This window comes from Schistocerca serialis, chromosome 1 (genome assembly GCF_023864345.2).
Source record: "Schistocerca serialis cubense isolate TAMUIC-IGC-003099 chromosome 1, iqSchSeri2.2, whole genome shotgun sequence".
Taxonomy (NCBI): Eukaryota; Metazoa; Arthropoda; class Insecta; order Orthoptera; family Acrididae; genus Schistocerca; species Schistocerca serialis.
The window spans coordinates 363,210,829-363,226,504 of NC_064638.1; the positions used below are offsets into that span (position 1 = coordinate 363,210,829).

General features: G+C 38.7%; 1 protein-coding gene across 1 annotated transcript in view; it reads right to left on the minus strand.

Moving 5' to 3' along the window:
* Nucleotides 1–15,085, minus strand: part of LOC126473779 (centrosomal protein of 131 kDa) — a 93,778-nt gene extending 78,693 nt beyond the window's left edge. Inside the window, exons 1-4 of the mRNA XM_050101088.1 lie at nucleotides 15,039–15,085; nucleotides 12,209–12,322; nucleotides 5,937–6,062; nucleotides 3,379–3,619 (exon numbers count right to left, since the gene is read on the minus strand). Coding sequence (XP_049957045.1) covers nucleotides 3,379–3,619; nucleotides 5,937–6,062; nucleotides 12,209–12,322; nucleotides 15,039–15,085 — 528 coding nt within the window. The remainder of the gene's footprint in view (nucleotides 1–3,378; nucleotides 3,620–5,936; nucleotides 6,063–12,208; nucleotides 12,323–15,038) is intronic.
* Nucleotides 15,086–15,676: the final 591 nt, after the last annotated feature.

Consider the following 15,676-nt stretch of genomic DNA (forward strand, 5'->3'; position numbering starts at 1 on the left):
CATACATTGTTAACAGTAACAGACCTATCACACCCCTAAGGAATGCCACTTATTTCATGGCAAATTGGAAGAAAACTTGTATTGTATGTAGAAATGGAAAAGAAACTAGTGTCTTCCCTGCTTCACATAGAAGAGAAATTTCATGACTTGACATGTGATGAACTATGTTGAATGGCTTACCAGTTAGCAACAAGGAATGAACTACAACAGTCATTTAGGGAGGAAGGGAGTAGCCAGGAAGAGTTTGAGTGGATCTATTTTTGTGACATCGTAAGAAATGGATAAGAATTAATTGTTTTTATGATATGAAGCATGAGATATTGTAAGACCACAGGAAATGACACTCCAGTGTAATCATCATTGCTGAGGGAAAAATCCATATACATGTGGAGTCTTCTGAACATGGAAGAACTAAAATCATGAGAGTCCAATACTAGGCCTGCATTGGTTGCTAGTGATTTGTTTTTCTCTCCTGCATCATTTGACACTACACTGAATGTGGAAGAATTAAAATAACACAAGGGTCCAATACTAGGCCTGTACTGATTGCCCTTAATTCATTTTTCTCTCCTGCAGTTTGTCACTACGTTTGATTTGATTTTCATTTTGTTCCTGTTGATTACATATTTTACAAAGGATGTACTAGTAATATAGGACAAGTCAAGTGAACTAATACAAAATTGTGTGAGCATTTTATACATCATGCAAATAATTATTTTCTATGAACAATTGATTGTGGAAAATACACTCCTGGAAATTGAAATAAGAACACCGTGAATTCATTGTCCCAGGAAGGGGAAACTTTATTGACACATTCCTGGGGTCAGATACATCACATGATCACACTGACAGAACCACAGGCACATAGACACAGGCAACAGAGCATGCACAATGTCGGCACTAGTACAGTGTATATCCACCTTTCGCAGCAATGCAGGCTGCTATTCTCCAATGGAGACGATCGTAGAGATGCTGGATGTAGTCCTGTGGAACGGCTTGCCATGCCATTTCCACCTGGTGCCTCAGTTGGACCAGCGTTCGTGCTGGACGTGCAGACCGCGTGAGACGACGCTTCATCCAGACCCAAACATGCTCAATGGGGGACAGATCCGGAGATCTTGCTGGCCAGGGTAGTTGACTTACACCTTCTAGAGCACGTTGGGTGGCACGGGATACATGCGGACGTGCATTGTCCTGTTGGAACAGCAAGTTCGCTTGCCGGTCTAGGAATGGTAGAACGATGGGTTCGATGATGGTTTGGATGTACCGTGCACTATTCAGTGTCCCCTCGACGATCACCAGTGGTGTATGGCCAGTGTAGGAGATCGCTCCCCACATCATGATGCCGGGTGTTGGCCCTGTGTGCCACGGTCGTATGCAGTCCTGATTGTGGCGCTCACCTGCACGGCGCCAATCACGCATACGACCATCATTGGCACCAAGGCAGAAGCGACTCTCATCGCTGAAGACGACACGTCTCCATTCGTCCCTCCATTCACGCCTGTCGCGACACCACTGGAGGCGGGCTGCATGATGTTGGGGCGTGAGCGGAAGATGGCCTAACGGTGTGCGGGACCGTAGCCCAGCTTCATGGAGACGGTTGCGAATGGTCCTCGCCGATACCCCAGGAGCAACAGTGTCCCTAATTTGCTGGGAAGTGGCGGTGCAGTCCCCTACGGCACTGCGTAGGATCCTACGGTCTTGGCGTGCATCCGTGCGTCGCTGCGGTCCGGTCCCAGGTCGACGGGCACGTGCACCTTCCGCTGACCACTGGCGACAACATCGATGTACTGTGGAGACCTCACGCCCCACGTGTTGAGCAATTCGGCGGTACGTCCACCCGGCCTCCCGCACGCCCACTATACGCCCTCGCTCAAAGTCCGTCAACTGCACATACGGTTCACGTCCACGCTGTCGCGGCATGCTACCAGTGTTAAAGACTGCGATGGAGCTCCGTATGCCACGGCAAACTGGCTGACACTGACGGCGGCGGTGCACAAATGCTGCGCAGCTAGCGCCATTCGACGGCCAACACCGCGGTTCCTGGTGTGTCCGCTGTGCCGTGCGTGTGATCATTGCTTGTACAGCCCTCTCGCAGTGTCCGGAGCAAGTATGGTGGGTCTGACACACCGGTGTCAATGTGTTCTTTTTTCCATTTCCAGGAGTGTATTACACACTGCATTTTACTGGTATAAGTTACAGTAAATGCTTAAACTAGCGGAATGAATGGAACTAAACCCCCTGTTGGCTTCTGAGTGTGGCACAGAAGCCATTTAATAACTCACACTTACACATGAAAGAACACAGATGTCAGTGTCACTACCATTTCAAAAATTCTTTGGTATTTTCAGTTGTGTTTCACTCACAGTACTGTATGGTTTAAAAGGGAGTGATCGGTAAGCTGCACGCTATGTAACTTCTTCAGCAGAAGATTCATAAATCAAGCACACATCATTTCCCAATGACTGTTATGAACTGTGGAAAGATAAATGGTTTATTAAGAATGCCACACTATCACAAGTGAAAAAAAGCAAAATTTTTAACAGCATAATTTCTTCAAAATGTTAGGGAACTAAAACATCATGTGAAACCAAAATTATGAGTTCTCTTATTTCACAAATCAATTAAAACTTTTGATGAAAAAATAAGTTCACAAAATGATATGACATAGTGTTATACACTTTCAAGTGTTTTACAGTGTGAAAATCACAAAAATTGATTTTCTCCCTTTCCCAGAGTAGACACTCAGGCTACTGGAGCACTGATTGCTCAAGCGTGCCTCAGTAAAAGTCGAATACCATTGCTGCATAGGTTCAAAGGGACTACACTACCATGTGTTGGCGTTTCATGGAACTGTGTGCACAAAACAGTTCAAGTGTGCATAAACACCAATGCACATCAATAGACTTCACCATCGATGACATAAAATATTACACTACTCTTGGACAACAATATGAGTTTAGTCTTCCCACAGGGAAGAATATCTGTGACACTCTAGTCTGCTCAGTTTGCTATTAACAACTGTTGTATGTGCATATATTATTGATGTATGTTCATAATTGGTAATAAAGTGTGCATTAACTGCATTTACTCGCTTTCTGCATGTGTTCAGCACTGCAATCATTACGCATTCTGGTTCCTAAAATGGGAGTGTGTAACTAATAGTGCATCCAAACATTTCTCCTCAGCTTACTCAAAGTTTTGAATTGTCATCAGTTTAAATATTTATTCTTTACATTAGACTGACACCTGACTTTTACTGGTCGTTATTTTACAAATTAGATGAAAGCAAGAGCTTATTTGAATTGGGCTATTCAAACTAACATTTCGGTTAAGGACAACTTAACTCATTTTTCCATTTGATATACCTAAAGTTACCTGATCTATGAACTTCTGATGACGTAGGACAACATCTTCATAATCTTTTTTACAAGAACGTATCTTCAGCTCCATTTTGTGTTTTGATTGCTTCAGGGCCTCTTGTTGCTGAGATATGGCTTGGCGTGCCAGTAAAAGACATCGGTCACGGTCTTCCAACTGCAGCTCTAGAGTCTTCACATGTTGTGTTAATCTGGCTTCATCTTTACTTGTTGTCTCTTCTTTTGCTTTATAATTATTCCTACATGAAGAAAGAATGTTAAGAATATTTTAATATATTTCACAAAAAAAAAAAAACAATGAAATTATTTCAGTTATATACAAATCTGCATGCCTAACTGCTGCGCCACTCTTCCCCCCTTTCCCTCTGTTTCTCTCTCTCTCCTTCCTTCCTCTAACACCCATGGAGAGAGTTACATTGTGGGTAGCATCAATTACTTGGTGTGAATGTTTAGAGTGGCATGGCAAACTTGGCTGGAGTGGACATTAGGATGTAGTCAGGTCAGCCTCCTTAATTCTAATTAAGAAGTAATTAAGGGCTTTCCCACCAGTCACCTGTCACAGTTAAGTGTGAAGAACGTCAGTTTCTACTTGCTCTGTCTCTACTAATGCATTCCTTTCCTTGGATGCATCCTTATGTTCTCTCCTTCATACTTGGAGTCACAAAACATGATGTAACAGGTGTGGCAGTGGAATGGGTGATTTGGTGACCCAGATAATAGCACATTACATTAGGAATCCGAAAACTAGAGTGGTGCCATTTGGACAACAAACCTTTGCCATTGACCCTGACACCAATATTCAGTCAAGATGGTGTCATGGCCCTCTGAGCAATGCACTGTTGTCACAAAGGCATTTAAAAAAAATAACAACAGCTATGTAGCCGTAAAGAGGTATTTTGTGCTCATTACAATTTCACGTCATGCCCCCATTGCATCGGTACATACTATGAGAAAAAGTGTACAGAACTTTGAGGGAACAAGTGATACAGTGCAAAAGAGGGGAGGAAGTGCAAAATGCTAGCAAACACTAGAAGTTGCTGCAACAGTGGGAAAAGCCTTCAGGCAAAATGACATGTGTTTTGAATGCAAGCATGTGCTGCAACTTCACATATCAGATCACAAAGTACAGTGAATGGCACACTCAGCTGCAATACCACCCACACAAAATTCAGAGTGCAAAAACTTAATGTGGACGACTTCCCAAAGACACTATGCTTTTGCTGGGAATTGTTGGAATTTGTGAGCAACGACCCAGGTCTGTGCGACAATCTGCTCATGAATGATGAGGCCAAGTTTCATGTGCCAGTCTTTTGTTAAAAAGCAAAACTGTAGATATTGGTTGTGTGAAAATCCTGAAAGGCTTCATCAAAAGACATTTCATAGTCAGAAAATTGTCATGCAGTCTGGTGAATGATTGTTTGGAAACATAGGGCTTTATTTTTTTAAGACAATCACAGAAGTGCTGTTATTATGAATACATAATTCTATGTTCATTTATTGAACCATTTCCTGGTGCGATAGCTTGCTGATCTTCCTGTAACTGCAAACACATTCTTCCAACTAGATAGTGCCACATGTCATACCTCGCAGCATTCCATTAATGTGCTACAGAACATCTTCCCTGGTCATCTCATCTCCAAGAATGGGGGTATTTCCTGGTCGCCAAATCCCCTGATCTTTCAGTGTGTGATTTCTTCTTTTGGGGTCATTTGAAACTTCAGATCTTCCAATGTGACCCACCACACATCATCCAAGAACAGAAGAATCAAATTTGGGAGAAAGTTAATCAAATTCCAGTGCAAGTCCTACGAGATGATGTTTAACTTCCATTAAATACTCCAGCATGTGAGAAGGAAAATGGTGGCCACTTAGTGAAGTTATTTTCAAGTGATGGGCATTTTAAAGTGCAAGCATTGTAAATTCATCTTGTATTTCTTTTATAACACTGTGAATAAATTTATATCACTGGTGGAGTTTTCAAAATTGGCCATTTCACTGATGTATCTGTTACAATGGGTGATCAATGAAGAAAAGTCATATTTCCACAGTAGACATAGTTTACATCATCTAAATTGTCTGTAGCATTCACAAACAATGTTTTGTATTGTGTTCAAACACATTTTTCACTGTTTATTATAACCATCAAAGTATTCTATATGCAATTACATAATAACTAAAGAACAGTTATATAGCTACTAAAATTTGTGAATTCTCAGCAGCCACAAGTGCATCATTTGAGTCATACATAACTGAGTAATTTGGCTAAGCATAAATACTATTTTAAACAAATATAAAGAATACTATATATTATTCCATCTATTCAATGGATAACTGAACAAATCCCTTCCACCAACTTTCAAAAATAAATGAAATCTCAAAAAATTAGGAACAAAATATTCTTCTTCTTTCTCTTCTAGTACATTTCAAGCATTAGGCATTTGCCAGTTGTGATGTCCATCTTTTTCTTGGTCTGCCTATACCTGAAGAAAAAGTTATAAAATATAATTCAAAATATTCTAGAATTCAAACTGAGTAATTATTTCACGTCTGCCATACCTTAAAGTTTCCTCGAGGTAAATTCTGTCTTTCTGCCTTTCACTGAAAGTGCACTGACTTGGGCCAATGAAATCTTTTACTTCTGTACTACTATATTCTATTTCATCTAGATAAGATATTATATCTCTGAAACAGAAATGGAACACTCTTAAACAAAGTTCTCAATTTCTTAAAAAATACTACCTGTTTCATGAAACAGTTACAGAGACTCCCATCCAAAACAAAATTAGAGAAGCACTTTACATAAAACAAAAGTTATTTTTTATTAAATCATGACATTGATTACAATGATGAGATACTAACTACCTCCACATACAATGAGGTGAGAAAAGTCATGGAATAGTGATATACATATATACAGCTGGTGGTAGTATTGCATATGCAATGTATAAAAGGACAGTACATTGGTGGAGCTCACATTTATACTCTGGTGATTCATGCGAAAAGGTTTCCAACATGATTATGGCTGCATGGCAGGAATTAACAGACTTTGAATGGGGAATGGTAGTTGTAGCTAGATGGATGGAATATTCCATTTTGGAAATCATTAGGGAATTAAATATTCCAATATCCACTGTAACAAGAGTGTACCGAGAATACCAAATTTGAGGCATTACGTCTCACCACAGACAATGCACTGGCCAATGGTCTTCACTGAACAACTGAGAGCTGTGGCGTAAGCATAAAATTGTCTGTGCTAAAGCTCGGTCCACACACAACGATCTATCAGCACAGATGTCTGTACATGCAAAAGATCGCTGCAAATGTGGTGTGTTCACACACGACATAAACCCCAACCTACTACTCGCCCGCCATCTGTCGGTGTAGAAAAGAAATATCAGTGGCAAGCGACTACTCCCCCCGTAACCATCAAAAATTTAATTCAGTTATTTTGAAATATAGAAATGGAGGAAATTCTGTTGTGGTCTGTGTTCGCAACTTGTGTTGCAAAAAACATTCAGACTAACTGCAGGAAACAGAGAAAGCGGTCAAAATGGTGTAGACAGTGGCTGCTAAAGCGAAAGCAGTTTTCTCATGTAAATTTACTGCGAGAGTTGCAGGGCGAACCTAACGACTGGCGAAATTATTTGCGGATGGATGTCGAAACATATAATTATCTCTTAAAGCTTGTAACCCCTCATATTATGAGAAAAAATACTTGTATAGGAAGGGCAATTTCTCCTCATGAACGGCTGGTGGTAACATTAAGATTCCTAGCAGCAGGAAGGAGCTACAAGGATTAGGAATTTTCAACTGCAATATTGAAACAAGAGTTGAGTGAAATAATACCCGCAATTCTTCAATTAGAGCATTGTATGCTGCTGTCTTTTTGTCTCGGTCACTATATTCCTTACTTTAATCTTCTACAAACATGGGTACATTCTATATATTTCAATGAATTCACTTACAAACTCTCAAGAACACTGACGAGTATCAGCCATTTTAATGCCCTGTGTGCACAAATACAAACACTAGACTGAGCAAACAGCTGTTTCGCACCAGATTTGCGGCAATCTCCTGTCCACATGCTCCAACTTGTCTGCGCAGATGTGGTTTGAACCCACAGATTTGAGAGGTTTTGCTCAAACCTCCAACTCCAACTTCCAGGTTTGCACACACCTCCGGTTGGTGCAAATCTTCTGTCCACACACAACGATCTGTCTGCGCAGATGCGATGTGCGCAGACATTTGCGCAGACAGATTGTTGCGTGTGGACGGGCCTTAACAGAAAAGTAATACTGGGTGAAATAAACACAGAAATCAATGTGGGACATATGATGAATGTATCCGTTAGAGCAGTGCAGCAAAATTTTGTGTTAATGGGTTATGGCAGCAGACAACTGACTCAAGTGTCTTTGCTAACAGTATGACATCACCCGCAGTGCCTTTCCTAGGCTAATGACCATATTGGTTGGACCCTACATGATTGGAAAACCATGGCATGTTCAGATGAGACCTGATTTCAGGTAGTAAGAGCTGATGTTAGGGTTTGAGTGTGTTGCAGACCCCATGAAGCCATGGACCCAAGTTTTCAACAAGGCACTGTACGAACTGGTTGTGGCTCCATAATGGTGTGAGCTACATTTACATGGAATAGACTGGGTCCCCATTATGTTTGGCTTCTCAGGGACCTTTTTCAGCCATTCATGGACTTCATGTTCCTAAATAATGATGGAGTTTTTATGGATGATAAGGCACCATGTCACTGGGCCACAATTGTTCATTACTAGTTTGAAGAACATTCTGGACAATTCGAGTGAATGATTTAGCCACTCAGATCACATGACATGAATCTCATAGAAGATTTACAGAGTATAATCAAGAGGTCAATTGGTGCCCAATACCTGCACTGGCAATACTTTCGCAATTATGGATAGCTACACAGGTAGAATGTCTCAACATTTCTGCAGAAGACTTCCAACAACTTGTTGAGTCCATGCCAAGTCAAGTTGCTGCACTACACTGGGCAAAAGAAGGTTTGACAATATATTAGGATGTATCCCATGACTTTCATAACCTCAGTGTAAACACCATAAACTTTATACTGAGGAGGAGAATATTTATTTCATCTGTGCAGTAAGTAACCTTGCTATTTTATTGCTGAATGCTGAAAAACTGAAACTTCAACAGATTAAAGACTCTATATTCTATTATTTAGATACATCTATAAATTATGTATGATTGTCAGTCAATAATGTACAACTGTGCTATATATCTGTTCACAATTATGTCCACAAAATTGCTCCAAGAATTGAAAAAATAACAGTAATTAATATATACAGACCTTCAGCTATCTCTTGGCCTCAACAGGTCATTCTGATATCACACCATCCTGCCATACATCTCAGCAATTTTAGCAGTCACCATACTCAATGAAAGTACAATGAAAATGATGAAAGCAGTGAAGCTACTGTAAAATGGGCAGAAGACAACAATGTATATTTGGTGTTTGTCACAGCACGCAGACAAGAGTATAATCTTGATCTAAGCCTTGTAACGACTAATGAGAGTAAACCACCTCTTCCAAGTTTCCAGTTAGTTTTACAAGACCTCCCACACAGCCAACACCATCCAATCTTGATTGAAATTGGGACAAGTATCCCACTCATATCATACTTTCCATGACAGAGATGGAACTTCAGAGAAGCAACACGGGATGCATTTGCTAACAATCTGGACAAATATCTTGGTTGGATTTCCACCAAAGCAAATAACTATGAGAGGCTTGTTGGAGCTGTGATAAGTTTAGCAAATGAATTTGATGCCTAGGGGCTACTGTAAGCAATATATTCGAGGCTGAAAAAAATTTAATTAAAAACAGTATGATTGATCTCTAAAGAATGGTGAACCAGGAAAAGCAGATAAGCTACTACATAACTATAATCCAGTCAGATGTACTAGATGAATACAGACTGCTGAGTCACCCGATTTTCAAACAACAAGTAGAGAAGCTGGGTGCATTCAAAATAAAAGTAAGGAATAACACTCTTCTAACATCCAATAGGATTGTGTCACATTTACTGTCTACATCAAGAGCACCAAGGGGTAAAACTCATACAAGATGTATCAGATGAAAATTTACAGTGTATTTAAAATAGCTTGAATGAAGACATAATTCAATTAAGTCACAAAAAAAATACAATGGTGAATTCTATGAACAGGCTGATGGCTTGCTATGGACTGATCCCTATTGCCAGTTGCAGCTGACGTTTTTATGGAACAACAGGCTTTAAGTAGTGATCCTTTGAAGCCTTCTTGTAGGCTCTGCTATGTGGATGATAAATTTATTATATGGCCACACAGTGAAGAACTTCATGCGTTCCACAGTTTCTTAAATGGAATTCACCCAAAAATCAAATTTACCTTGGAGGCTGAGAGTGAGGTCAGTCTCTCCTTCCTAAATGTGTTGGTATACAGGAGATCTGATAACACTCTAGGTCACAGCCAACCAACACAAACAAGTATTTAGATATCACTTCGCACTACCACCCAACCCAGAAGCAAGCAGTATTCAACACTTGTCCTCACGTCACTTCCGTATCAGCAATGACAACAACCTGGAACTGCAGTTTAATTTTTTAAAGAGGACAATGAAGGCAAATGGTTATAATAGTTGTTCAATCAACATGGCTTTTAGGCAGAATATTAATCATGCTAAGAAGAGTAATGAGGAACCATCTCCTCACTCTGTTAGGTTACCATTCATTTCTGAGGTCACTGATCACATAAGCAGAATTCTAAAGAAAAATGGTATCCAGACATCTTTCTTAAGTCAAAACAAAATAAAAGATTTTTTCTGATGAAAAATGAATGCACCTGTTTGCCTCCACAATGCAGGCATCTATCAAGCGACATGTGGCAAAACAGGAAGAAATGTTAAAGAAAGCATCAAGGAACATGAATAGCACATGCAGCTAAAACAAAGTGTAAAATCGACAGTAGCAGAACATCATGTGGCTCTGACATTGATTTTAATAATGTGCATGTGCTGGCTAAGGAAACTAACATTTATAGAAAAAAGGTCTGAGAAGCAGTTGAAATTTCCAAGAATGTACGTTATTTCAATGGAGAGGATGGCTATAGGCTTCCAGCATCATGACTCCCCTTCATCAAGGAAGTAAATATGTGGCAGTGGTATGTGAGTGAGATAAAAAACTCGCTGCAAGTCACCTCGGCGGACAATAATATTTTGGGTAAACATTCCCCCTCTCTTTCTCTGTCTGTTTCACATCTAGCCAATGATAATGGCCTATCAATAGTAGCAGGAGGAATTTCAACCAATAAGCCTACTGAAACATAACAGTCCAATTAAAACTAATAAAAATGCATAAATTTTAACCATAAACAGTAGTTTCTGACATAGAGGTGTATGGAAATATGTACTTGTGAACTGTTAATTGGTAGGAACATTTTATATGATATTAGTCTCCTGTAAGTAGTAATATAACAAGTGTATTGTTAATATTTGATACTTAAGCATTTATACTTGCTTCAACTTATATAAAGATTAGAATTCACTCATGTATTTAATATATAACAATCTAGGTAATCTTTAAAATGTGACATTTGTTTTAGGATGAGAGTTTTAATTGGTAATTAATCAAAAAATGATTCTCAACAATGCCGAGGATTGTTTAGAATATACACATAGGGGTAGCCATACTGGCATAGTAGTCAGTCTGGTTTTCTATTTTAGACAAAAAGCATGTAGTTTGTTATGCATGATTTATTTCATTATTGTAAGTATATTACAACTTGTTTTAGATTTTTCAAGATGCTTTTAATTAATTTGAGATTATAATAAATGTTTAGTGGAAACAAAAAACAGGATTCATTATTTAAAAAAGTAGCTTTATAGAAGTTTTTTTTTTTTTTTTTTTTTTTTTTTTTTTTTTTTTTTTTTTTTTTTTTTTTTGCGGTTACTGTTTCCGGACTTATGCTGCAACAGAAGATTGCCAGATACGATGAGTAAAATGATAAAACGACCCCTAAGAATGTTATACTACTCCAGCATAAGTGTGGAATAGTTCCTTTCTATCCAATGATGATGTGCCACCAATAGTATCCATATGAGTTTAACCAATAACACCCCTTCTTCTGCATCAGTGCATGAATGTTAGCCTACGACCATGGCCCACCAATGATAGCCACAAGAATTTTAACACATACTCCCACTTCTCCAGCACAAACACAGGAAAACTCCCTTTTATAAGAGAATGTGACACTGGTCTCTGACAGTATTCTAGCAATAGTGGCCACCAAAACATCCTGAAGAAGACCCCAGCAGAGGGGCTGAAATGATGATTATTTTGGGAGGAAGTATGACATGGCCTAAAAACCCAGAAGATTTTATCTTTAGTGACAATGGCAACAAAAGCCTGCAGACTTACATAAAACAAAAGGTGCACATTTTCATCTGTCCAATAGATTGGAGCACGGAGCCCTTGATGTCTATTTTGTGGGAGAAAAACTTCATCAAAATATGCATCCAAAATATCTTTGGACCATGTTATATGGAACACTTTCTTTTAAGAAGCACTTGACATGAACCTCTACTACATTCAAATGTAGAAACAACATTCTCTATATGCTCTGTGCCACTAGTTGGGAATCATCAGCAGACTCAGACTGGTGCCCTCAACAGCAGAGTACTGTGTGTGTCTGTCTATCTTTATAGTTTATATGTGAAGAAGATAGATGTAGTGTACAACTTAACAAATCCAGCATATTGTTAGTAGGTCAATATGATCCACCTCTGACATACTGGTTACCTATCTTTAATCACATTCCACCTGTTGATATCAGATGGAACAGTGGGCGATTGGAAACCCCAGATTTCCACAGCTGAATGACATATTCCCTGTGGGGTGAAAAATCTGACTATCCTGAAACACATCCAAATGGGCCACGGAAGATGTACAGACAAGTTCCACAAGTGGGGTAAATCTTCACCACCATCTTGTGAGTGCAACATGAAAAAACAGACAATAACTCATGTATCAACATGTTTTGTAGATACCAACAAGGATCCATTTGAAGATTTACTGATATTGTCAAGAGGCATAAATAAATATGTAAAAGATCTTGATGTCTGCCGACAGCTATCATTTTTGTTATATTATGCTGGAGAGTGGTGTGAAATGCTGATATTTAATAGTTTAGTAATCTTCAATTTGTAAAGCTATTCTTGTGATTCAAAAACTCATAATGTTTTCTGTAAAATAAATAAATACAAATAAATTATGTATTATGGGATGTAAATCTCAAATTTTATTTTGGGGAATACTGTTCTTTATACAATAATAATTCAATAAATAATGTCCCAAACTTTTTACTGTTCTTACTATATACAGGGGACATCCATTTATGTGCTTCAAACTTGACATTTCTTCTGCACATGTGGGAAGTTTCAAACTGTTCCAGCAGTTGGCAGAGTTTTAGTGAAACATCAGACTGGAATCCATGCAAGATACTCATTGCAAGAAATGGGCTATAATTGGTTGTGGGGAAAAAAAGCACGATGAACATCCATGAACATTTGCATGCTGAGTGTGGTAATGATGCAGTTGATAAAAGTGCTGTTGGGTGATGGGTAAAGAGATTAGTATCAGGAAAGACAGAAACTCAGCTCAATGTTCAGGCATATTTGGGACATCAAGTCACAGCCACTGCTTCTGACATGGTGAATCACACTGACACTATTATTTGTGCAGATAGGTGCAACACAACTTGACAGATATTGGTGAGCATTAAAAGAGCATGAGCAGCAGCTGAGACTTTTGGGTTATTTAAATGAGTGCTGAAGATTGGTTGCACAAATGCTCACAACAGTCTACAAAACTTTTAAAAAAGCCGTTTCATCTGAATTTTTGGGGCAGTTCGAAGATGATGTGCAGGCTTTTTGTGACAGACCATTACAGGTGACAAAACCTGGGTGCATCACTTTGAACCAGAGACAAAAAGCAATCACTGAGGTAGTACCATCAGCAATCATCAAAATAATAATAAATTCACAGCAGCTCCCTCTACTGACAAAGTCATGATGACAGTATTTTGGAATAGTGGTGGCTAATGGATCTGTTGCCAAAAGGCTCAACCTTTAATTCAGAGGAATCTGTGAAGACTCTGTATAAACTCAAGAACTGTTCAATCATGTTTGATCTGACAAGAATCCTAAAGAAATCTTGCTTCAATACAAAAATGCATGCTCACACACAAGTCTCAGAATCCAGACACACATCATCAAATGGGGTTGGACACCATTGCCTCATACACCCTACAGTTCAGATCTGACACCTTCGAGCTTCCATCTGTTTGGGCCACTTAAGGATTCTCTAAATGGGACACAGTTTGATAATGATGAAAATGTAATGTATGCAGTGAAAACATGACTATGAGCACAGACAAGAGGTTCTACCAACAGGGATTCCAAGTCTTACCCAAAGCTGGAGTAAGTCCATAGAAAATGATGGAGACTATGTCAAAAAGTAGTACATATGAAAGAAACATTGTTATTGTCATTAAATACGAACTCTTAAGAATAAATATGTTACTATGAAAAATTGTTCAACAACATATTGTTTACTGAATGAGCTTCATATTTTCTCTGCTCTTCCAACACCTGTTCAGGATACCTGTAACACTCTCACATTGTATAAAAATACCTAAATTTTCACATGTTTAATGTATGCAATTGCCTGAATTTAGCAGCAAACTATTTATGTGTATGAAATTAGAATTAAGTTAATACCTTCAGCTGCTGACGGGCGTTGATATATATAAACAAGGACAGGTGAAAATGTGTGCCCCAACCAGGACTCGAACCCGGGATCTCCTGCTTACATGGCAGATGCTCTATCCACCTGTCTCACCGAGGGCACAGAGGACAGTGCGACTGCAGGAACTATCTCACGCACCGGTAGACCAACATTCTCACCTTGTATCTCGCACACCTGTAGACCCACATTCTCACCTTGTATGTCCACACACTACATTCGTAGTGTCCCACCCGAACATACTCATTACTCATGGAAGACATTATTACCAAGTCCCATAAGAGTTCAGGGAATATGTGTGCATCTGCACAGAAGAAGAAGGTCATGGCCAGTATTGCCAGAACTATATACTTATATAGATATGAAGTCTGTTTTTTCGAACATGTCCGAAAGAACAGACACCGTATCCATATAAGTATATTTATGTGTATGGTTATCCAATGTCAGTCAACAACTTGTTCATAAGACTGTCTTGTTGTATTCTATAACAAACCATTGCTGTTTTTGTACGTAGGCAATGAATCATTTAATGCTGAACAAAATATTATTACTATTATTATTATTACTACTACTACTACTACTACTACTACTACTACTAAGTGTCTTCATGTTTGACTAGTTCTTCATAGTAGACTGTACAAGAGTGATGTTGAGAGAACATTTTATGGAAGCACCACTATTTTCAGCATATGCATTGGATTACCATTTGGTTACCATTACATGACTCTCCCTGTCGCTCTGTCCCATAAAGCTATAGCTTTGTTCCTATACAGTTGGAAAACATGACTTAGGTCCATAATAATGAAAGCTATAGTAATGATAATACATACTAGTGTCTACAATTCTGGCAACTGAAGACACAAGGTGCTGCATTATTCACAAAATGAAAATGATCAGTACACCTACTGTCAAAGGACTGAAACCCATCAATTTTCTTTGTAAAAAATATATAAGCTGTACACTACACTTTCAGTTTATGTCTTGTATTTAGAAAGGTTCTATAACTGTACAAGCAGTGTAAAGTATGTTCCATTAATATTCAAAAATCTTTCTTTTTTTAGATGTTAGTGCTGGACAATCAAGTGATACTACAGTCAGATATCAAATTCTGATCTTATCTTCATGTAACTTGCTACAGTCAATGTACTAACTACAATGATTCAAAATTTTGTTCTCCTTTATGTTAAGTGAAGAAAGAAATAAAAATTAGTTTGACCAAGGAAAACTAATGCTATTACATGTTCCAAAAGCACTTAACAATGGTAACAAAATATATTAAAGACATTAATAAAGATGACTGCTAAACTGCAACTCCACAACTAAAATGAACCTTATTATTTCATATGTATAATTTTTCTTTAAAAATGCCAGTAGTGTAAGCTAACATGTGCTCTGAATACTGTGGATGCATTGATCATTGTGGCACTTACTATCTATGGTGTGCAACTGTCTAACATGAATAGA